The 25,049-nt window shown below is 41.8% G+C and overlaps 1 protein-coding gene and 1 long non-coding RNA gene across 4 annotated transcripts in view; one reads left to right on the plus strand and one right to left on the minus strand.

Moving 5' to 3' along the window:
- Positions 1 to 25,049, plus strand: part of CERS3 (ceramide synthase 3) — a 64,327-nt gene that overhangs the window by 23,465 nt on the left and 15,813 nt on the right. Inside the window, exons 2-10 of the mRNA XM_039491001.1 lie at positions 2,707 to 2,922; positions 4,623 to 4,740; positions 6,290 to 6,408; positions 9,382 to 9,439; positions 10,452 to 10,502; positions 11,001 to 11,093; positions 12,290 to 12,418; positions 13,681 to 13,787; positions 14,756 to 14,912. Coding sequence (XP_039346935.1) covers positions 2,741 to 2,922; positions 4,623 to 4,740; positions 6,290 to 6,408; positions 9,382 to 9,439; positions 10,452 to 10,502; positions 11,001 to 11,093; positions 12,290 to 12,418; positions 13,681 to 13,787; positions 14,756 to 14,912 — 1,014 coding nt within the window. The 5' untranslated portion in view covers positions 2,707 to 2,740. The remainder of the gene's footprint in view (positions 1 to 2,706; positions 2,923 to 4,622; positions 4,741 to 6,289; positions 6,409 to 9,381; positions 9,440 to 10,451; positions 10,503 to 11,000; positions 11,094 to 12,289; positions 12,419 to 13,680; positions 13,788 to 14,755; positions 14,913 to 25,049) is intronic.
- The window catches only part of LOC120373110, a 61,410-nt gene that overhangs the window by 10,161 nt on the left and 26,200 nt on the right, over positions 1 to 25,049 (minus strand). For 2 of the 3 annotated variants that reach the window (XR_005585388.1, XR_005585390.1), the window contains exons 2-5: positions 6,187 to 6,404; positions 5,831 to 5,884; positions 3,300 to 3,382; positions 2,729 to 2,910 (exon numbers count right to left, since the gene is read on the minus strand). This is a non-coding gene — a long non-coding RNA (uncharacterized LOC120373110). Of the gene's footprint in view, positions 1 to 2,728; positions 2,911 to 3,299; positions 3,383 to 5,830; positions 5,885 to 6,186; positions 6,405 to 25,049 lie in introns of those variants that run through there. The other variant, XR_005585389.1, reaches the window with a different exon arrangement.

A 25,049-nucleotide genomic window follows, 5' to 3' on the forward strand; every position in this document is an offset into this window, starting at 1 on the left:
CATACCATTTAAACGTAAGGGCCTGATCCAAAGATTTCCATTCACATCAGTGGGTTGTGGCTCAGACCCTAAGGCCCTAATTCAGCAAAGCACTTAAGCATGTGCTTTGTGGGGAGGGATAGCTCAGTGCTTTGAGCATTGGCCTGCTAAACCTAGGGTGGTGAGTTCCCTCCTTGATGGGGCTGGGGGGGGACTGTCAGGGACAATACTTGGTCCTGCTAGTGAAGGCAGGGGGCTGGACTCAATGACCTTTCAAGGTCCCTTCCAGTTCTATGAGATAGGTGTATCTCTCTCTCTATATATATATATATAATTATTATTTTATTTTAAATGCTTTGCTGAAAGGGAATGAATTGCTGCATCTGGACCTAAAACAGTAAAGTTATTAAATACTACAGTAGCAGTAGTATTGGCACACAGTACTGGAAGGAGGAGATTTTAAAATCCCAAGATCTTCACTGTCCTCAATATTTCAATATGTCAGGTGTATAAAATCCATGGTGCACCACAGCATGGGGGGAACTTTGGTGCTCTGTCCACTGTTACATCAGACTGGTCTCTTTTTATGTGCATTGTAAACTCTGACAGCATTTGACAGTTTGTAATTTAGTTTGTTTAAAAAAAAAAATTCAGAGGAATGACTGTATAATGGAGTCTCTCAACGTAGTCTGTAAACCTCTGTGTCTGAACTAAAAAATCAGATTTTAAAGCTCTGCTTCATTATCATGGCGCCTGCTAGCTGTAGTTAAGAGTCTGTTAACAGTCCCATTATAAATCCCTACTTCTAGGAGTTTATAATTCAGCAATAAAAATTTGCTGTAGGCCAAAACTCAGCATACAAGGTCTCTGCCCAGGAACAACATGATTATCCCTCTCGCCCCCTCCCTCCGACTTTAATTTATACATATACATATATATACCAACACAATCCATGCAGTAGATTTTTATAATCCCCTTTTGGTATTTAAAATATTAAATGGGTGAGTTATTAATGTTTCAATACTGACTACTGTCTATGGCCAGTAACTTCATTAAAAGTATCTGGATTACCGCAGCTCCATATGATACAGTCCTGTGACACACAAGTTGTTTCACAGGTCTGCTGGAAGGCTCTAGAAGAGACCGCTCTCTTTTAAGAAAGCATCTAAAACTGGATGCACAATAAATTGACTTTTGCAGTTGAGTAAAAATGCATCTCTGAAATGGACTAAGGTCTGAATCTGGAAAGTTTGCGTGTCAAAGCCGGTGCAGGTAGAAGCTGCGGGTGAGTGCAAAGTTAAGAGCTAGGTGGTATCCTCAGCACTGAACAATCCTTTACTGAGGAGACATGAGCTCACATGCAATCTTCAGCATGCACATAATGGGATAAACTCTTAGCATTCAATCCTGCACACACTGAAGACTGGTTTCAAAGTAGCAGCCATGTTAGTCTGTATCCGCAAAAAGAACAGGAGTACTTGTGGCACCTTAGAGACTAACCAATTTATTTGAGCATAAGCTTTCGTGGGCTAAAACACTGAAGATTGCAAACCATCCCAATGGGGAAGAAGTACCACACTTTAGGTAGAGTTGGTTGAAATTTTCCCAACAGAGCACTTTTCCATCTGAAAATGCTGATTCAATTAAATTGATACATTTGCTGCAATGTGTCAACTCTGGTGAAATTTTAAACAGAAATGATGCGTTTTGACCTTATTCTTGTGAATAATATTGGGTAAAACACCCTATATTTTATCAAAACAAAATGCTTCAATTAACCCCAAACACAATTTTCCCAAACTTTTAATTTAGTGTGAAATTCTGATTGGGGGGGGGGGCATTTCCTTCTCTTTTGGAACTAAGGCAAATTTCAAAATTGCAGAATTTCCCACAAAACAAAATAGTTGGTTTCTGCACAGCTCTATTTTATAAGGCTGGTCTCTGTAAATATGATGTTCGGCACTATGGATAGCTCTGTTTGCAGAATTAGGACCCAAGAGTCTTTTGCAACCAGTCTACTAAGCAGGAGTGATGTGACAACCAAACATTAGCAGCCTCACCAATACAGAATTGGGTTCCCATTTGCTTTTTTATCCCTTTTTATCTTGCACTTAATTTAGACCAGCAGTACTCTACACAAGTGTTGTGCAAGCCCATCCTGTGTATTTATACACTAGACTATAAATGTGGGTTCAGTAGATCTGACTGATTATTAACTAAGCTATTGTAAATTGAAATGAACCAGCACAGAGGAAAAATTGTAGTCAGCAAGGTCTCTTCCCAAAAGGACAATGCTTATTAATAATTCAAAATAAGATAACATACGTGGAAAAGGAAACCGAAAATGCCCCAGCCTAAGGCATCATTCTAGTTCTGTAATCCTGAACATGGAGCCCAGCTTGCCCAGATGCTTTCTGCTATCTCTGGTTTCCAAACATCTGGGCATCCTGAGCACCTGTGCAGGAGGAGAGAGATGCTAGGCTGAAGTTAACCCCTTGCTTACTTTAAACAAGGAATTGCTCCTGCAGCTGTTTCATATAGACAGCCAGTCAGATTCTCAGTTGGTATAAATCAGCATAGAGTCTTTGAAGTCATGGAGTGACACCAATTTCCACCTTCATTTTTCATTTGCCATTATTTTTTATTAATCCTAACCACATACTCTGAACAATAATTCTCAATATATTATTTTCTATTGATATACATATGGTTTCTCTTCAATGTCAGGACAAATTTGAAATTCTTCTTCTACCTGCTTAGCATGGCATATGTATTAAAGACACTCAACAGCTGGTTCTGGTGGGAGAACTTATGGATGCCTGCCAATTGCACATGGGCAGATCTTGAAGACCATGATGGCATCGTCTTTCCAAAGCCATATCAATTATATGCCACGATACCATATGCTTTTGTGATGCTGATGGTCCGATTCTTGATAGAAAGGTAAGAAACTTGTATGTAATTTTACTTTATTTCCTCCCCTCAGCTCCAAGGATATTAGCAAACTAAAATAAGTTTAGTTCTGTATGTGAATTCTTTCAGAAAGATGGGTTTGGCCAATGGTTACACTAGAAAGGTATAATACAGGTAACACAGCAGGTGATAAAAGTAGAAAAAGTTTATAGGAATTTTGCCATTATTAAAGTCATGTGACTCTCCACCACCCAGTTTCACAGTTTGAATCCTGCAGCTCAGTTTACAAAAGTGGGAAGTGATTGTTCCTGAAGGTATGTTTAGAGGCTGGAGTTTGAGAAGAGACCATAATTTCCTCCCCCCTAGATGAAATCAACTCATAAAATATTCTGATGCCCTTTACTTACCTCACACTGGTCCAGCTCCTCCTTCCTCTCCCTGAGTCTTCAGATCAGTTGTGTAGGATTGAGATATAGCAAATCTACACGTTCTGGAGGGGTCGCAAAGTTCTGCGTCAGCATTTCATGCAGTTCTAGTGAAGATGATCTTTTTAAAAAAATCTGGCACCGAACATTGAACTGTTGCTGCAAGCTGTGATCTTACAGGACAGATTGCGGTTGGCACCGTGAGGTTGAGGCATGAGCATGTTAAGCTTTGCAGTCCCCCTCCCCCTGTTTTTTTTTACTTCATTCTTTTTGTTTAAAAAAATGCTATTAGTATGGTTTTTAAAACTATTTCAGGGTAGAATGGGGCTATTTGGAGAGTTGTAAATTGGACAAACTTAAGACAAAATCAGACAAAATCACTTGTGTTCAGGATCAAAAATAATGTGGATTAAATGTTTATAACAATTCAGAGTCTTATTCTCCTGAGCAAATGCTTGCCCAATTGTGCCTTGCTTCATTGCCATTTTGAAACGGCTCATCTGCTCAATTAGCCATCCAGCTGGCCAGCAGTTTATCTGCTTTCGAGCATGGAAGATGCTGACCACTTCTCTGGGTAATAAGAACTCACTTTAAGCAGGACACCAGCAGGGGAGAGAGGACTTATTCCAAAGAGACCTACCTAACTAGGTCAGCCATGCCAGCAGCACATTCCGCAGCTGTGGGAGATGGAGCAGAAAACAGCTGCTTCTGCCCTCCAGATGCTGTGCCATTTGTCAATCAAACCAGCCACCTCTCAGAGAATGTCAATTGGCTGATGGTGAGGTGACCCTCCTAATAAGCAAGGTGCCTTATTGACTGGAAGGTGCTGAGACAGCCTTGGAAGGGAATAGATCCCCTTCCTCCCCCTGATCTGGGTAAGCAGTACTCCCCAGCAGCTCCTCCTCCTCCTCCTCAGACTCCTGTGATGAGAGCTCCCCTCTCTATTTAGGCTGCCTTGACTATTGCATAACATCTCTCCACTAGCAGCCCAGCCTGGCTCTGAGAAATGTAGGGGTGGAAAAGCCAAGAACTTTCCTTTGCAATGTACAGCATTTCAGGACCATGTTTAATTAAAAACCATCCATCGAGCAGGAAGATGCTGTTTTCTGCTTAACCAGGTTTCTGCTGTATGGATACCATTTTTTTTTTCTTAAGGCAGCTCTGCTGACGATGCTCATGAGTGTTCTACGTCTCCTATGACAGATGAACCAGGTTTCAGATTTAATTCCTTAGCAACCTTGAGGGCCAGCTGAATACCATTAACCATTGTGCATTTTGAGAGAGCTTTTCTGTTGTCTTTTTCAGATATATTGCCATACCTCTAGCAAAAGCTTTAGGTATAAAGAACGTAACACGAGTGAAGCCGCAGCCAAATGCTGTTTTAGAGAAGTATTTCCGAAAATGCACAAAACATCCATCCCAAGTAAGGATTCTAATTCTTTTAAGGTGCTTTGGGGGATGGAAAATCCCAACTCTTAATGTTTCAATCAGCTATCCACAGTGACATCATGCATCCAAGGGATGGATTCCAGCTGATTGAAGCATGATGTAATTCACTTGGATTTGTTTTACTACCCAGCTGGCAGGGTATGCAGCATCCAAAATATAAAATAAAAACATTAATAAAATGGTGTAATTTCTTGGCATGTTATTCTAGGTCAGATTGTTAATGTTACTTCTGGTGAACATCAATAATTCATCTCTAACTCCACTCGGAGAAAGCAGCAATGGACAGCTGTCGGTTAAAACAATATTATGCTATGCTTTAAAGGAATAAAATTGAAACAATAGGCTGGAAGCCGTCTGATTGGCTCTTCTGTGCTTAGTCATAGGCTGCATGCGGGATAAAAATACCTTTGATAATGTGTGGTCGGTTTTGAAACCAAAACACGAGCAATTAAAATAAAACTCCATTTTGCAAACGCAGAAAATGAATCAGTCTGTTCGTGGGAGGGACATACCGCAGCATGAACATTGTCTGAAAATACTCCCTTTCTTAACATGGCCAGTGGAGATATACTTCCCATGCCTAAGAGAAAGGAGTAAGGGCTAGAACCACAAACTAAACTGGAGCTGCAAGGTTCTATTCCTGGCACTACCACTGGCTTACTTTCTCTTTAGCCCGGTATGGCCAAAGAGGGGCCTGCTAATGGGATCAGACCTAAATTGCACATGCAAACTCCTCTACCTTGGGCAAGTAGCTAGACTTCTCTTCTTCACTTCCCCATCTGTACACAAAGGTGACAATTACCCATCGACCAGCATAGGATTAATCTTTGAAGATAAGTGCCAAGTTTTAATTATTTTATCTCCATGCAACAGATGAGGAAACTGAGGCAGAGAGAGAGTGTGTCATACAGCAACTTTTTGCCGCTGGGATCTCCTTTGACTCCCAGACCTGTGACTTAACCACAAGATCATCCTCCTTCACTTTATACAATAAATAATATAATAACCAGTTGTCATTGGCTAAAGCCACTTTGTAGCTTCTAGAGTGTCAATGAGTAACTTACATGGCACTGTACCAAATCCTCCTCGCTCAAATCTCTCATTCATAGCCGTAAATGCTGCAGTGATGAAAAACAAATGTTAACTTCTTGAATCCTCTGAGGCGAACAGAAAGACAATTGTTCTACTTCTAGACCTGTAAATCTCACATCTGCTTCATTTACATGCATGAGACCTACGGAGCTTGCGTCATAAAACTGCACAATATGTCCATGGCGAGGGGCGAATCAGTGTCCTTTTTACAGAGAATAGCTGACAGATAACATGTCAAGGATGAATGTTTAAGAATTAGATCCAAAAGCTATCAGGCAAACTGTAAATAGATCACATTAATGGTTTGGTTTTTAAAAAATTGACTGACCTGCCTATTTCGGGACGTTGTTCTTTAAAATACAAAGTCGGCGGAGCTGGTACCTGATGTAGATGTTACTTTTTGTCACTGACACACTTCTCTCCTTTTGCAGTCTGAGATTCAAGGCCTGGCCAAAAAGTGTAACTGGACAGTTCATTTGGTGGAAAAGTGGTTTAGGAGACGGCGAAATCTTGAGCTCCCAACGATGCTTCAGAAATTCCAGGAAGCTTGGTAGGAAGAGAAAAGTACCTTTATTGTGGGCCTGCATATTTCAAAAGGGGCTACTAATTTTGGGTGCCCAACTTGAGTTCCCCTTAAGTGGGCTCACTTATTTCAGCTGCCTAGAGCTTTTTGGCCTCTAAGGTATGACAAGTAGAGCCCCTCTAATCATCCCCATTTTACAGATGGGGACACTGAGGCACAGGAAAGTGAAGGGACTTAACCAAGGCCTCACTGTAGGAAACTGGTAGAGCAGATAAAATCACCAAGGTCCTTTTCATTTTCCTGGTGCCAGGGATTCCCAAGCCCATATTGTTGGGAATAGCCCAATTATTTTTGCTGTCTTGGCAGTTAATGAAAGAACCATCATAAGGATTTAGCATTATAATGAGTGCTATGTAAGGTCCAAATCCTGCCTGCCATGTTCCACTAAATGGAGTGGGTTTCCAGGCAGGATTTAGGGACACTTTTGAATCTTAAAAATAATGATATGATAGAATATTGCATCTTTGTTAATTTCAGTAGTGATTGATTTTTGTAAAAAAAAAAAACAACAACCAATTCTATAGGTCCTGTATTTCACAACGGATGGGATGAAAACTTGTATGGTTGTGACAACACTAAATTCTGAACTCCTCTCACTCAGATAAATCATCTTACCGATGTGCTATTTAATATGTATATGCATGTGTTTTCACATGCATTCAGTCCCATTTAATATCCGTTCACTTAATAGATAATATTTTTATTATTGAATCTTTACTGAAATGTTTAGCAAATAGTATGTACCATTACACAAAAAAGAATAATTTAAAAAAAAATGAAGTTCTTTCTTTCTTATCAGGTGTATTTTTAAAGTTTGCAAGCAAATGGATGTCCTCTGTTCATCTGTCTCCAGTTTAGTGGGCTGATGTTTTACTTCAGCAGTTACTCTTCTTTCCTGAAGCAGCTTAGAATTTATCCTGGCATCTCACTGAAATCTTCTCTTTTATTCTTCATTGTGCTTGATATTTGTTCATCAGATGCAGCTACAGCACTTGCTGTCAATGGAAGCTTGCAGAGAATAGGAACAAACTTTTGTTTGCAAAAAGTGTGGGCTGAAAGAGAAGGTCTTGTTAGTCCTTGTTCAAATGTGTATTTGTGCTGCTATTGTGAAAGCCATTTTTGGGTTTAGGGGTCATATCAGGGAGCAGAAACAGCAGCCTGTGAATTAAGTGACCAGTGATACAGCATGAATACTGGATACTCATGGAGAACAGCTTCTGAACATAAACTGAAATATGGTCACATAAATCAGACATTAATAAATCATTTTGAATGGCAAAAATGTTCATCAGCAACAGAACCTGTGTCCAAGACAGACAAAGCATTTCAGAGTGAGATTTTCAAAAGCAGTTAAGGGTTTGTCTACACTTTTACTGCCTTAACTATGCTAGCATAATTCAAGTGATCAAAACGCCTAGTGTGGATGCACATATACTAGTCTAAAGTGCTCATAGCAGTATAGTTTATACTGGTTTTGGGGAACCAAAATAATCTATGCCTCTATTAGGCAGCTTTATGGCTACATAACTGCATCCATATCAGGGCTTTTACTGGCATAACTATTTTGGCAAAATGAATAATTATGCTGGCAAAACTTTACTAGTATAGATATGTCTAAGTGATATAGGAGTATAAATCCCATTGTCTTTCATTAGAACCTGTGAGTGAGCTTTGCTTTGGGTCCTGGGATTTGTTCAAATTACAAATTCACAGCAAAACAGAGGCCCCAGTCCTGCAAAGACTTACACATGAGCTGTCCCACTGAAGCCAGTGGGACTGCTCACATGCATAAACACATGCATAAATCGTTGTAGAGTTAGAGTCTAAGAGCTCAAATCCTGCAAGGTGCTGAACACTCTGGCCCTTTAAGCACAGGAATAGGCCCATTGAAGTCAATAGGATTATTCACATACTTAAAGTTAAGCACTTGCTTCACAGGATTAGGTATCTGCACCTTGCATGGTCAGGCCTGCAATGGGCTGAAAACTGGGGTGGGGGGGTGAAATCTGCATGAACCTCTACAAACTGCATATGCTGGCTAAGACGTTGATCCGCTCATTGGCTCCACCTGTGATGCTGGCTTTGAGCCAGGGCAGTGCAAGACAAGGTGGGGCTGCCTTTGTTCATACATGCTCTCCTAGGTTACAGTTCTCTCATCTTGTCTCAGATGATAATTGACATGAATTTGTGTTAGCAGAAGACTATAGTCATCTTCTCTGTATCTGTCTATGGATTAGTGCTAGTGTAGGCAGCTATCTTGTCTTATCTTCTTTAGCATGTCAAATCTGCTTGGTCATTCTGCAGCTCTGTTTCTTAACAGCATTATGAAACACTGTTAATTAAGAAAATGTTCTCACCAGATTTTGTGTCTCGTGTCTATCTCTACTCCCACTCTACTCCCGCCTCATGGCAGGAAAAAGTTCTTATTCAAATGTGACTAGCTGGCAGTAGGGGAGAGAGAGAGACTATGCGATGGGAAGTGTCGGGCAAACTTGACATAAGATGGTGCTAACAGCCTCGCCTATAACATACATACTGGTAAATCAATGCCATTTGCTATGGATGTTCATCGTCTTTCACGCTGGAAAAATATTGACACATTCTGTAAAGGCCATCAGAAGAGAGGGGTTACTTTAGACAATCATAACGGAGAAATGTGCACATTCCTTAGCCATATTGTGGTTATGTAAATCCCTACACCTGGTTAATAATAACGATTAGCCAATCCAAAAGAGAAATATTTGCATAATGGCGATTGAGAAATAATCATATGGTGATTGGTAGACACAACCAGGGAGAGGATAAAGCTGTATATTTTATGTCTCAGTAATTGTGCAGTCTCCAGCCACACTGATTGGCTGCCACAATTCCATTTCTGCATAATGTCTATGCAGGAGCAATTACTGTTCTGATTTTCCTGTTTTTGTTTTTGTTTTGCAGCTGGCGATTTTCATTTTATCTCACATCATCCATTGCTGGATTTATATTTCTATATGATGTAAGTTCATTTGGGGGAGATTTTCAATTCTTGTCACACTTTTAACAAAATAAGGGCACATTCCCAAGGCCTTTGCCTTCAGTGGATGATTTCCCATTGACTTCAATGGGCTTTGGATTCAGACCATAATACTGTTTTATAAAGTATTACAATCTAAATTACTGCCTAGTCTTTTCACCCAGATTTTATTTACATTTAAATTTACTATTATTCTTTCTCAGTAAAATGTAATTTTACATCTAACCAGCATTTTAAGGAAGAATTGTAAAAATTATTATTGTCAGGCAGTGTTGCGTTATTTAATAGATGGGTGGGTGATGGTTTTACAGTGTACCTCGGATTTCATGTAACGTGGTTGTATTTTCAAAATAAAAAACCAGGAGACTTTTGTTGTAACATTTTTTTAGAGTCACATTCAGACAAAAAACAAAAGGCCACTTTTTTTTTAAAATGTTCGCTGGGGTTGCTATTGTCAATACTCAACATCAGTGTGTGTGTTCTTGTTGGAGCAGAGGATTTTTCCCTGTAAGCTAATGTCCTGAATGAGTTTCTCAGGAAACACTGAACAGATGTCATTAACATTCATTCTGAGCGAAAGAACTACTTTGATGGTTTAGGTGCTCATTTTGGCTTTTTTCTTCACTCCAAGCACTGTTCATGTTGCTGAATGCTTGTTCTGCTGGAAAGATTGTGCCTGATAAAGACAGTACAAATTCCAATCACTGTAGCAATGTATCTTGAAAAAACTATACTTATAAAAGAAATCCAATGTCTTGAATGATAAAATGGAAAAATGAAATATTTCAGGTGCCCCAAAAATCTCCCGAGACATTTGGGATATCATATGAAGAACTGGGACTGGCACGTGATTGCTTTAGAGTACAGTTGATAGAGAAAATCGTAGTATGAGCATATAACTGATAATCCTGCTTCAACCTAGAGTTACTTTTTAAATATTTCTGAGCTAAGATTGACTAACTGCTCATTCTTTGTATGGTTGTGTCTTCCCCAGAAACCTTGGTTTTATGATATATGGCAAGTGTGGGTTGGCTATCCATTTCAGGTGAGCTCTTCAGAACCGTTGCATTGATTAACATGGTATTTTTGTTGTTTTCCCCAGTGGAGGAAATGGCCCTTTCACAGTTTAGATAGATGCATAGGCTTTTAATATAAATAAACTACTTCAGTTTCAGTTATCACATGTGTGAATATGTTAACATTTTAATTTGTAAATAATAATGATGGACTTGCATTTACTTGCAAAGCAGTGAAAATAAATCAGGTGCACGCTGCATATAGAGCAGGTCGCTGACAGAGAAGGCATACTAGAATCTGGAAGCGGAGCAGCTGAAGTAACTGGGAGTTTTGCCTGAATAAAGGCTGAAGGATTTGGCTCTCAGAATGTTTTGTTCCTTAATAAAGCTCAGAACATTACTTCAGTTCTCAAACTCAGATAAGTAGAAGAGCAAAAGCAGTGTAAATAAGTCCATGGTATTTTGTACTCATCTGTTGCAATGCATTGAAATGACTAGAGAAAAAATGGATATTTTCTTCCTTACAGTCCTTGCTGTTGTCCCAATATTGGTACTACATGGCCGAGATTAGTTTTTATTGGTCTCTGTTGTTTACCCTTGGTACTGACATCAAAAGGAAGGCAAGTATTTACAATTATTTGCAAGCAAAGTCTTTGATTCTCTTACGAGTGATACTCTTCTGTTAAGAAAACACTCTGGCAGGTGCTGAAATATTCAGTGCTTGAACCTTCAAGTCAGTAGCTATTTGCTGAATCTGATATAGCCAGGATGTCCTCAGCCATCCCTTTCCCCTATAACAATGAGTGGTGGGGGAAGGGGTGAGTGATATCTCACCCCAAAATAATCGGTCTGTGTAACCAGGAGTAAACCTCACCTCTGTAATATTCTCTGTGTGTGGGTAGGAGGCAGGGAGAAGGGGCCAGGAGTATCTCTCTCACCCCTGTAATAATTGTGTGTGTACTAAGAGGTATCCCTTGCCCTTGCAAGAAACCAACATCACAGTTATATCAAATCCAGCAAATGGGGTGGAGGGTCAGGGGGGACAAAAAGCTTGGTCCTTCCACTCCCAAACCACAGGATTCTACCACCTGAGCTGAAGGCGAATGCCCATACCTGGTAACAGTAGCAGGTCATATAGCCTCTCCATGGGGTCAGCCACTGGAGCAGGGTTTCTCAACCCATGAGTCGGGTTGCCAGAACGTTTCAAAGAGTCGCACAACAGCTCCTGTACCACGGGGCTGGCTGGGATGGCCTCCCTGCTCCAGACATTACAGCCTCTAAGGTCCCAACACCAATCAAGTTTAGCCCAGCCATCATGATGACGGGAGTCCGGGTAGGTCAAATTTGAGTGAGTGGCACTGTAACCCCATGAGCCAGGTCATAACTCCACTCACAAATTTGTTCCAGTCAGGACAGCGGGGCCAAACCTGAACGATGCTGCCACTCCAGAGGTTGCGATGCCCAGATTGGAGAGCCAAGTCCAGCCAGCACAGGAGTTGCAGGAGATGCAACTGTGGAGTGAGTGCCAGGCAGGACCCAAACCCTCCAGTGGGCAGGATCTGACCGAAACCACTTCAGGGCCTCCTCCCCAGGCTATGAACATTTACAAATGGGCCCTGAGCCCAAAAAGGTTGAGAACCACTGAGGAGAGGACAGCATCACTCTAGAACTTGTACACACACAGCCAGTACATTGCACGCTCTCTCTGTTTCCGTTGCAATCTCTAGTTTGGTAGCCAGCTAGTGCTAAATGTTAAATGTCTGTTTTGGAAAGTAATGGTGTTTGCTTTAAGTTTTGTTTTTTATTTTATTCATAGGACTTTATGGCCCATGTCATTCACCATTTGGCAGCCATTGTTTTGATGGCCTGTTCTTGGTGTAGCAATTATGTTCGTATTGGGACCTTAGTGATGATTGTACATGATACTGCAGACTTCTGGCTTGAGGTAAACCTCACAGTTAATTTTTATTGCTCAGGTTTTGTTCAGTGGCAGGTTTTTTCCCCTCTTTTTTCCCCCTTCTGTCCCCATTACGAAATGTTTTTATAGATTTGTAAGGCCAAGGGGACCATTAGATCACTTAGTCTGACCTCTTGTCATTGAATGACTTTGGGCAGTTGAAAACAGACAGGAAGAGAAGTCCTGTAGTGTGAAATTGGGGCTAGAATTTCAATGATACAAAATGAGACAAAATAGGCCAACCTATGGGCGGTTTGTAGCGATAGGCAAATCTTAAGAGGTTTGGTCTGGATGAGCATCTGAAACATTATCCAAACTCGCTTCACTTCTTAGGCATTTACATCTGTGGCCTGACCCTTAACGCTCTCTGAGCGTGGCACTGCTGATGAGTTCCACGAGATGAAACTTGTCCCTCTGCAGTGGGGCCAACACAAAGTGGTGCTTACGTCAGTGGAGTTACTTTAGATTTACACTAGTGTTACTGAGAGCAGAGTATGGCCCATGAACCTTTGTCCACACTTGGAAACAGCCCTGATTCAGTCATTTGGGGACAGTAATTGGGGTAGCTGCACTGGTGATGACCCTCTAAGCGCAGAGAAGGGTGTGCTGTGGCTTTATTGAACGAGACCATTCTCAGTTAACTCCATCAGTGAAAACCTCATTGTGGCAGACGCAGGCTTGGCCAATACACTGGGGATTGAACCAGGGACTTCCAGAGCTAAAAGCATGAGCCTCTAGAGTTTGAATTAAAGAGCCAAGCTGGGACATACTCATATCCTCTGTGGATCAGGCACTGAGAGAGACACATCAACATGCTCTTATCTACATGTAAAGGGTGAGCTCTGGTGAAGCTCTGGTGATTGCTAGCCACTGATGGCTGAATCCGGGCTATTCCTGAGTGTGTAGCAGGGCCTAAGTCTCCCTTCTCCTCCCTGACTGCAGTCCCTTTAAATCTGTTGCAAACCTGGGGAATGGAAGGTCTTGCAACTACCTTAATGTTCTAATCAGAGAGTTGTTGTAAGGCCTTTCACATAGAGTCCTTTCCTTTGACATGAAATGAGTGATATCAACATGGAATATGTTTTCTTGTTGTTTTATCAAGTAACATTAAAATGGTTGCTATTTTTGCCAAAGTGGATGGGAATTCTCTTTAATCTAAATCTTTAATTATAAGACCTTTAAATAGGAGCTATTTCTGAGGCTAATAAATGTCTCTGAACATGTTTTGGTTGGTTTTTATTCAATTTCAGTCAGCCAAAATGTTTAATTACGCTCGCTGGGAAAAAACCTGCAATGCTCTCTTCGTCATCTTCTCCGTCGTGTTCTTCATCACAAGGCTTATCCTTTTCCCTTTTTGGTAAGTAACATTTGGTTCAGTCACAACTCCTGTTTCATTTTCTTTTCAGAAGGAGGTTGGTTAAGGTATGGATGAAAAGGAAAAGGAACTGGCTGTGTTATGGCTTCAGGAGAAGATCTATTATTATTTTTCAGAGGTCAGCTTAGCAACCATTCAATGATAAATACAATGGGGATAATACCTAATCTTGGCTCATTAAAATTCTTAAGATGTGCAGCGTAGCTTGAGTTTACTACAATGGATTTTATGTAGCATTTTTCAGGGACAGAAGCTGGTTATATTAATAATATGCCTGCATGTTGATTGCCCAACCCTTTCTTAATTCTCTGTCGCTTTCTGTATTTCCAAAATGCCCCTATCTTTTTTCTTCCTGGTTTTGTTTTTTTTATTAACTGCACAGTGGTCTTCAGTCATTTTGCTTTATGCAGTCTTATGTTATCACTCTTAAGTTTGGAAACAGTTAATGAAGCAACTGAAGAGTATAAAACAAAAACAAACAACCTAGCTATGAAATTGAAGATGAGGCTCAAGAAAAAATAAACACATGAATTAATTAACAAAGAGCCAAATCCTAAATTCCTTCAGCATTTCACTGGAATAAGGATTTCAGGATTGGGCCTAGAGAATGGAGGGAATTAGCACTGAAAATGGTGGAGAAAATCTTTTGAGTAGCAATGTATGTATCCTACATACACTTTCCTGTTTGGAGATAATGGAATTTTTTAACCATATATAAACTATTTTCAGGCAACTCTCAAAATGCGTGGCTTAGGAAGACTATTTTAATAGCTAACTGTACATTCCAGTAGAGCCAAGATTTGTTATTGAATGTTTAGTCTTTGCAGTTTTAAATATTTTGAGTATATAGCAAGGTGATGAAGCTAATCAATTTAAAATAAAAAAAATCTAAATATCTCAGGCATGCACCAGGGGTTCCTTGTTTTGTAACAATTGCCTTTATTTTTCAGGATTTTACGTGGCACATTATATCTGCCTACATTTTACTCCTCAACAATCGTCATAGCATATTTCATCTTCAATGGGCAGCTTCTAATTCTGCAAGGGCTCCATATATACTGGGGCTACTTTGTTCTCAAAATTTTGAATAAATTCCTGTTCCTAAAGGTAAGTTATTCAGGCTTCTGCCGAAAGATGTGGGAAACCTCAAATACTGAATTGTATCTTTTGATAGAGTTACACAAAGATTCTTACTTTTTCCTTCACCTGTTAGGACCAGATTTTCAATGAGGCACTTAAATAAGGGAAAGATTTTCAGAAGTTGCGCAGCATCCAGCAGCTCCCATTGACACACCCATGGTCGGATTTTTATATGACCTCAGTTCCTCGTGCCTTGAGCCCTTTTGGAAATCTGGCCCCTCATTTGATGCTTACAAGGGAACTGAGCCTTCTTGAAAATCTGGGCCCAAAGCAGAGCTTTTTGGAAAATGTGGCACCTAGTGTAAGAAATTATTACTTGGCTTATGAAAATGAGCAGGTCAACCTTCTAAAGAATGAGAGGAAAGGAGAGGAATCAAATCTTTCAATGCCATATCAAGGTAAATAAGACAACTTGCAACCAAAGTTCTACGTGAGTGTCTAACTCTGAGCTCCTGTGCTTGCATCTGCTATCCTTACCCATTATAATCTTGGATATTAGAAAAAAAATAGGATGACCAGATAGCAAGTGTAAAAAATCAGGACAGGGGATGAGGGTAATAGGTGCCCACATAAGAAAAGGCCTCCAAAATCGGGACTTTCCCTATAAAATAGGGACATCTGGTCACCCTAAAAAAAAACCCAAAAAAACAGATACTGCCTTATATCATGAGACAGTAAAACCTTGTCTTTGCAACACCCAAGAGACCAGCAAGACTAATTTGCCTGGTGGACGTATGCTTGACTAAAAGTTGAACAAACATCTACTGTAAATTGAATGGCTAAACTGGTTGATTTAAGACACAATATGACTTACTAGTGACAGTCCTTAGTAAAGGCAGCCCTCTATATCCAGATCAGTATTAACAGCCAGACCTTAAACTGGTGTAAATTGATATAGCTCCATTGAAGCCCATAATGCTACACCAGTTTACACCAGTCAAAGCCCTTAGAGTGTAATTGCTTATGAAGATAAAAATTTGCCATTTCCTAAGTTATTTTTCCCTGGCTCTGTTCATTTGTAGTTTTAAATATTGTTCTATGAGATGTAGACATATAAATGGTGACGTATATTTTGCTGTTAATGCACTTCAGCCTAGAGCCATAGAATGAGTGTCCAGATAAGGACTGAATGCTGTGGTGCAGTTGGCTGCATTGCACATTTCTAAAATGAAATACCGTGGACTCTCTTGTAGCAATGTCATTCTCTCCTTTCCCCCTCCCCCCGAGACACTTTATTCTAAACTGAGGCTCACTTTAACTAGAACTGTGAAGCTCATTGAAACACTTTGGAAGTTTCCTTCTATTTGGAGTTTCATTACAGAGTTCGCTATAGGTGAAGTTCACCCGTCGGCAGCACACCAACAGAAGACTAGTGCACCATTAAGGCTAGAAACTAGTTCCACAGTGAATGAAGGGTTCCTATGTGAAACTGACAGCAAAGACCATTTTGGGAGGAGCCATGTACCATTTGAACGCCTAATGGAGTACCAGTTGCAGTGAACTGTGCAATCTTTTCACTGTAGCCTAGGCAGGGACAAAAGCAACATTTAGAAAAAGGATCTCAGAAGAAATGTTTAACATTCTGCTAATTAAGCCTGTGCCACTCTATTGAAACTAGTCAGTTTTTCTGAGGCTCCAAATTATGTAACTTAAAAAGGGCCAACAAGCTCAGTTATCTCAAACAGTTAACGATGTGGAACATCTTAGGAGAATAGAAATATTCCATTCTATTATTTTTTGTATTATTTTACTTTGAATAGAAATGTGTAAATATGCCATGAATTACACCCTGGAAATAACTAGTCAAGCACTTTATGCAGGCACAGATGTTAATTAAGAAAGATGCAGAAAACAAATTCCTTGTAAATCAGGAAAATGTAGATGCCTGGAACGGAATACTGAGTGAAAACGAAAAGTCAGAGCTGATTTATATAATCTGAGAGGCCCTGGGCAGGAAATGAGTCTACCACCGTATGGCACTGAACGTTGTGTGCTCCTTCTACGGGGGAGTTGAAGTAAAGGAGGAAGAGGGTGAAAAGCACGGCTTTCCGTTTGCTATTAAAATCTGCGGTCCCTGTGTTGGGTAGCATTTTGGCACAGCTCCCCCTTCCCAGTTGGCTGGTGCCGTGGGAGGGCCCTGCTGGAATGTGCTCATGGACTACAGCGATGAGGGCAGTGTAAGACTCTTTACAGAATAGAAGAGCTCCCCATTTACTTAACTGCTTATGTCTCTGTGAGGGACAGACGTGGTTTATTGTAAGTAACCACGGCCCAGGATTAACCATCGTAAGCAATAGAAAGGGGTCAAGCTGGCATCCTCGCGGTGGATTTTTGATTCTTTACACAGCCCTGTGAAAAGGCGGTGTCCAACAGCACTTTTACAGTGGCAGCAGCCGCAGCGCTAGTCCTGGCCAGCCCAGATGACTTCAGCTGGCTTGCATGTGGAGCCTGTTTTCCACAGCAGTGGCAAACTTGGCTGTGAAATCAGCTTGGGCCTCCAAAGATGCAAAGCCAACTTTGAAAAGAATGCTGTTTGCAAGGCAGCATCGTGAAGGAAAAGCCACTTCTAGAAGGCTTTTTTTTATAACACATTTATTATACGTATACGCTGCGCCAATAGCTGTTGCTATTTTAGTGGAGTACCAGTAAACCATCACCTTTGCGTTAGCAAAGATTTTAGTTTCTCTGCCCAAAATAAAGGGAATTCATTCAGAAAACAGGCCATTTTTGACTTTTTTTTTTTAAAGCAACAGCTTAAATGCTTAGAATGGAAAAACTAGGTCACTTTTGAACTGGGAAGAAGCTGTTGATGATGATCAACTGCATAGGGCCAGATCCTCCGGTGGGTGCTCAGCATACTTGAAGCACAAAATGTTTCTAAATCACTTTTGCATCCCCTGTGACCTGACCAGTTCTGTGTGGGCTGGATCCCCAGTGAAAATTATAGCAGCTCCACAGTCAACAGCTCCAAGGCTCTTGTTCCAGGAGCTAGGAATCTACCTACCTTTCTTAGGTCCTTATGACCCCCATTACCAGAGTATCTGAGCCACTTCACGATCTTTAATGGAGTTATCCTCACAATACCACTCTGAGCTAGGGAAGTGCTATTATCCTAACTTTGCAGATGGCAAACTAAGGGACAGAGCAGCTAAGCGACTTGCCCAAGGTCACACAGGAAGTCTATGGCAGAGCAGGGAACTGAAACTAGGTCTCCTGAGTCCCAAGTTAGCCTCTAACTGCTGGAAAAACCCTTCCTCTGGGTTGGAATGGTAAGGAGACCCTGTTGCCACTCCCTTTTCCCTCGCCATAACCTCTGTGCTGGCAGCCAAGTGAATAGTGTAGGGAACCACTGCACTACCTAAGGAACCTTGGGTAGGGAGAATCCTCCAATGGCTGGTGTGTTGAGGTACTTTGCCCTGGTCAGAGCAAGGCAGAGAATCTGGTGTTTACATAATCTCTTTCTATCCATATGGGCAAGAATTTAAAGGAACAGAACAATTGCATTTCTCAGGCAAACTCTTTTTATTTTAGTGAAACACAAAAATATTTCATAGTATCATAGAAGATTAGGGTTGGAAGAGACCTCAGGAGGTCATCTAGTTCAACCCCCTGCTCAAAGCAGGACCAACACCAACTAAATCATCCCAGCCAGGGCTTTGTCAAGCCGGGCCTTAAAAACCTCTAAGGATGGAGATTCCACCACCTCCCTAGGGAACCCATTCCAGTGCTTCACCACCCTCCTAGTGAAATAGTTTTTCCTAATATCCAACCTGGACCTCCCCCACTGCAACATGAGACCATTGCTCCTTGTTCTGTCATCTGCCACCACTGAGAACAGCCGAGCTCCATCCTCTTTGGAACCCCCCTTCAGGTAGTTGAAGGCTGCTATCAAATCCCCCCCCCCCATTCTTCTCTTCTGCAGACTAAATAATCCCAGTTCCCGCAGCCTCTCCTCATAAATCATGTGCCCCAGCCCCCTAATCATTTTTGTTGCCCTCTGCTGGATTCTCTCCAATTTGTCCACATCTCTTCTGTAGTGGGGGGGGGACCAAAAGTGGACGCAATACTCTAGATGTGACCTCACCAGTGCTGAATAGAGGGGAATAATCACTTCCCTCGATCTGCTGGCAACGCTCCTACTAATGCAGCCCAATATGCCATTAGCCTTCTTGGCAACAAGGCCACACTGTTGACTCGTATCCAGCTTCTTGTCCACTGTAATCCCCAGGTCCTTTTCTGCAGAACTGCCACTTAGCCAGTCGGTCCCCAGCCTGTGGCAGTGCATAGGATTCTTCCGTCCTAAGTGCAGGACTCTGCACTTGTCCTTGTTGAACCTCATCAGATTTCTTTTGGCCCAATCCTCCAAGTTGTCTAGGTTACTCTGGACCCCATCCCTACCCTCCAGCATATCTACCTCTCCCCAGCTTTGTGTCATCCATGAACTTGCAATCCATCCCATCATCCAGATTATTAATGAAGATGTTGCACAAAACCGGCCCCAGGACCGACCCCTGGGGCACTCTGCTTGATTCCGGCTGCCAACTAGACATCAAGCCTTTGATCGCTACTGGTTGAGCCCGATGATCTAGCCAGCTTTTTATCCACTTTATAGTCCATTCATCCAATCCATACTGTTTTGACTTGCTGGCAAGAATACTGCGGGAGACTGTATCAAAAGCTTTGAATAAAATACCTTAGACCTGCTGCCTTATTCACACGGCGTCCATGCACTACTTGTGGAAGTAAGGACTACTCACACAAGTAAAGCCCTGCAAGGTCAGACACACAGCCATTTATCTTGGGTAACTTTTGTTGGAAGCTTTTTTCCCGAGGTAACTTCTTTTCCGTTTAGGTCAGAGAATTGAAATACAGAACTGCTGGCCACCATCTCGCTGTCCAGTGGCTTTTGTTGCTAGTGTGTTTCTGTAATATTGCCCAATTACATGGTCAAATTATCCACTTGCATCAGGTTTCAAACACCACTGAAACATGTCTAGTCATCATGTCAGCATACATGAGAATATTTTAGGAAAACGGGGGGAAAAAAAGCATCTAGAGAAGCATGTATGTATGCACTGATCTAGAATATCATACCAGGAAAACACCATGGAGATTAAACATGTTGTTCCCAGCATCAGAAAGAGAGTGAATGCAGAGGCTACTTAAGATGATCTGCCACTGTACACAAAATTTCAGTGTGCTGTCCTACTCATAGGCCTATGACAGCAGATTTGACCTGGCTGCTGCTCCGTCATAACAGAGGGGCAGCTAGGCCATATTTTAGTGAGTGGCTTTGCGACCTGGCACGCAGGTTCACAGCACCACTCCAGTTTGGCCGCAGAGCCCCTATGTCGTAAGAGATGGAGAGGGGGGGAGAAAGTTGCTGTTCTGTGCAGCTGCCTAGACTGCCTGTGGGTAGAGCAGCCTCTGAGCGAGTGACAGCAACATACAGTCACAGCATTGTGGCAGATGAAGTTGTAAAGTATGTGTTGAAACCAGAATAGACTGAGTTGAGGTCTTAAGACAATAGTGCTTTAAATCCTGAAAATATGTGGTGTTAGCAGACAATGGGAGGGGACTCCAGTCATGAAAGACAGAAGGTAATGGGTGGTCTTTCAAAGGGCATTGCGTCAGGTCCTCGGTGTGATCAGAAATTATTTTTCAAACTCTTGTAGCATTCTTAATTTTTAATATGTTGCCTTCCAGCTAAGCAAAGAGCTCACTCCTAGTTAGGATTCATGATGGCCGCCATTACCAACAGTTATTTTCCCTACACATAGAGTAGAAAATAACTGTTGTTTCTCACATACAAAGGTCATCCTTTAAAACATGGCAGTTTCCTTAAATAATACTACTTCCGTATTTGCAAAATCCCCTAGGTATTTTGTGATGGACCAGTGGTTTTTGCCTCTTCCATTTCAGATGTAAGCATCCTGGACTACATCCTTACTCAGTGTTTACTCATTCCTTACTCAGACTAAATCCCAGTGTAGAGTTCTGTTGGATAAAGATTAAGCACAAATCAGACTAAATATAAGAACAGTCATACTGGGTCAGACCAATGGTCCATCCAGCTCTGGTATCCTGTTTCTGATAGGACCAGAACTTCAGGGGCCGTGTACAGAACAGAGCAATATTGGAGAGCTCTCTACCCCTGTCTTCCCTTCCTGGCTTCTGGCAGTCAGAGTTTTATGGCCACCCTGAGCATGGGGTTGCATCCCTGGCCCTGAATTAGATTAGCACTGTTTGATTTTCTTTAGGAAATTTTTTGGTATGGTATCTGAAGATGGGCATGGGGAGGTTGGTGTGCTGGTAATTAACCGATAGATCTTTCTTATAGATTTTCAAATTACCCAGTGTTTGGGTGCGAGTCAGCTACAGTTTTTCTGGGAGCTTTCCATCATGTAACAGTCAACTCCAAATTGGCCCCCTTTCCTTTGGGGCCAAGGCTTTTTTTTATAGTCTGAAGATAAGGAGCAGCCAGCCAGGTCAGAGGGAGGCTCATATTCCCTAGTAAAGGGAAATGAGTTCCTGTATGTGCCTTTCTCTCATCTGCTGTGTTTCCCATTCTGTTACAACAGTCTAGTTAAGACCCAAGGCCTGGCCACAGGTTTCACCTTACAGGATTGCCAAATTCACCTGCAGGAGAAAAAGGGAGGAAAATGTAAATAATCAGCCTGGTTGCAGGCCCAAGTGGTGGTTGCCACGGCTATGGATGATGATCTTTTACTAATTCATACACCCGTTTTAGGCAATAACAATGGTGGTTGCATGATGTGTTTCCTGGGAGAAAGCTTATTGCTAATGAGTAGGATAGGATGCTCTGCACCATTTGATACCTAGGTCTGCACTGTCCCTATGCCTCCCTTAGAGCACATAATCCTTGTCATGGATCCCTAACACAATGCTCCACAAACTGCATCATTTGAAAGGTGTTTGAATACCCATCACCAGAATCTATAAGCACTTATGGGGAGAAAATTTCTGATAGTTGAGGGCTCTTTATCCAGCAGACAAAGGCATAAAAAAGATCCCAAGGCTGGAAGGTGAACTGAGAGAAATTCAGACTAGAAATTAAGCATGACTTTTTTTTTTTTTAAAGTGAGGGTAAGTAACCTATAGAATAATTTACCTAGGGCTGTGGCAGATTCTCCATCATTTGAAGTTTCTCAAGAAAGCCTGGATGTCTTTCTAAAAGATATGCTCTAAGCCAGCTGTAAGGTATTGGGGCTGGATTTGGAACCCATTTGGTGAAATTCTATAGCTTGTGTTATGTAAGAAATCATGCTAGATGCTCAGAATGGTTCCTTCTGCATTAACAACTGCATTACCTTGTCATTTTAATAGCTTTTTGGGGGGAGCAGCAGTCAAAGAGAACTTTAATACAAACCTTCTGTAGCAAAAGAAAAAAACAAACCATATTTCTATTGTTAGCAATAGCTGTTTTCAAAGCTGCCTTTAACATACTGATTGCAACAGTTGTATTCCTGTAGCATATCTTGGACATGGGTTATTGTCAATTATGTTCTAGCTATAGCTGAGATTATGCTTTTCAGGTGTTCAGGGCACCTACACCTGCTTGGGCTAAAAGTGATGGCAAAAAAGTAAGTTGCATGCATTTACTCTGAATGCTTCCTCAAGAAATGGTCCAAATTTGTTTGGTGTCCTTTGAAATCTGTCTGTATCTCTTTGTTAAACCAGATCTTTATATAATGACCCTTTCCCAACTGGTGTATCAGCTCTTCTGTTCTGGGTTTCAGATAATGATCTAATCGAGATAGCTCATTGATTTTCCTGAAATCTCTACAAAACCTCACTCCTCCAAACCCTCTCTTTTTCTCCCCTCCGTTCCAGTGGAGGGAGCTCTCCACCTCACCTTTTTAAAATGCACAAGATTGTACATGATGATTCTGGGACACTAATACTCTATTTCTGCTCAGCCCCTGTGCCAGTCTTGGCTAGGGGCTTCAGTTCTCACCTTTGACTGACAGGGAGACAGACCATTCCGAAGGTGGAGGAGTTTCCTACTGAGAGGCTGCTAACTGGACAACTTCAGCAGTCTGGCTCCAGTCTCCTTTCTGCCTGTGCAAGCTCGCGATAGGTTGCTGCTTCATAGAGGCTCAGGAGATTCCTAAGGTGATTTCTACCACCTGGGGCCCCTTTTCAACCAGCCAACTTCAATTGCTCAGAGTATCAGCCATGTCGAGCCTAGACAGTGAACTCTTAAGTGTGAAATAAAGATTCCAACCTAGTCTTTGAAGAAAATAGTTAAGTTGATGCACTGGGCGTTCCTGGAGTAGCAGGAGATCCTGTTTTAGTAAGCATCTCCCTCTCACCACCCACATCCAAGTGACTTCTGTCTAAATGGCTGTGCTAGCACCAAGGAAGCAAAAGAAAAATGCATGATGCCAGGCCAGCATGTCTGATTAGGCGTCTGGGTCAGTTCAGCTAGCCTGGGCAGCAGAGGGCAAAAAAGAAAAGCCCTGCCTGTAATGATTCCTCCTCCTGTGAGATGGAGAAAGGTGAAAGCTAATTCCGGACACAAGTCTCCTGCTAATTATAGGCCTCTGACTACAATCTGTAAGAAGAAAAGGAAGAATGAAAAGAGAAGTGTCTGCCACTGCTCGACTTTAAAAGTGGGTGAAGCATGTGATTCCTACTTGGGTATTGAGGATTTTGAACAAGTCAGAGATCCTCATGCAGAAAATTTGGGGAAACAAATCAGGCAAGTGTGGAACTTTGTGTCCCTCCACCCACCATCTCTATGGTGTGCATCTCCCTGTGGGATCAGCCAAGGAGACCTTCTTCTGTGACAGATCCAGCTTGAGTCACCCATCTAGGAAATTCAGGCCATGGTAAAGGTTTCAGAGGAGAGGGTTTCAGAGGGTGCCAGGAGGCTCATCACAAGACAAGTTCCTCTTCTGAGACAGCTTTATACCATTTGCCTCATCTCTGCCAGGACCCTCTCCTCTGAGGTAGGGATTGCCTCTCCTTGACAAGAGTGGGAAGCAGTAACTCCAGACTGGTGTGGTGTCTGTCTCTGTTCACTGTCTTTTCCAACCATGCCACCAAAGATGGAATCTTTCCTCACAACATTCATCAGCCTCCTGGACTATTTGGCCTGTTTCCCATTGCAGCTTCTGTTAATGGTGTTCTGTCAACAGCAAAGGCCCAAGTCTTCCCTAGACAAATCTCTGGAGATCTTACAATGTGGCATGGCAATGGGCTAGCTGTGCCATGCTTATAGGCCTGACTGCTTGAGGGCTTGGTAGATGGGTCCTATCCACTGATGTCCGTGTGCATCCAGGCAATTTCTGAGTTCAAGCCTAAATACTATCCTGTCTTTTCTTCCCTGCAGCCTCACTCTAGTTCTCATGAGGCCTTTGTCTTTTTTTGAACTCTTTTGTTATTCCCCTTGAGCTGCTCTTGTTTCCAGCAGAAATTATTTCTTGCTGTCTGTAGGCTATGGAGCCTTCTCTGGCAGTCCATAGGATGATGTATTTTGAGAGCCAAGCAGGGGATGGAGGAGGAGGTGGGGCTGTGAGAAGAATGCTCTGCTATAAAGTGGTCTGCAGAATCAAAACATTGGAAAAACATTGAGGGTTTGTTTTTTTTAAAGTATCCATTTTTTTTAGATTGATGCAAGGAACAAGCAGAAAAGGAGATTTTTCCTACCAGTTAATCAATTTCTGGGAAGTTCCCTGCGCCAAGGGTTGCTGTAGCTGGCAGTTATTCCTTGGGATTCTCTTTTCCCCCACAATGGGCTCTTTGCTATAGCACCGCTGTTAGGAATGTTAACCTGCTATTGTTCTTATTAAGTGTTATGTCTAGTGAAAAGTGTGTGGGAGCTAACCTGCAGAGGCCATCCAAAGACATGTGGAGGAATAAAAGCGCCACCTATTAACTGAGTCCTCTACCTGTCAGTCAAGATTGTGAACAAAGTCCATTAGTGCAGAGAATTTCCAAGAAACCTGATTGAAGGAAGGAGAGTGTCTTCTTCAGAGTTTGTTTTCACAGAAACATTGTAAGGACAGTTCTGACTAGTTTGTTCAGAATCATTGCTTGTCACCATGATACACATTGGCAATATTCTTATCATTCTTC

Source organism: Mauremys reevesii, linkage group 10 (genome assembly GCF_016161935.1).
Source record: "Mauremys reevesii isolate NIE-2019 linkage group 10, ASM1616193v1, whole genome shotgun sequence".
Lineage (NCBI taxonomy): Eukaryota > Metazoa > Chordata > Testudines > Geoemydidae > Mauremys > Mauremys reevesii.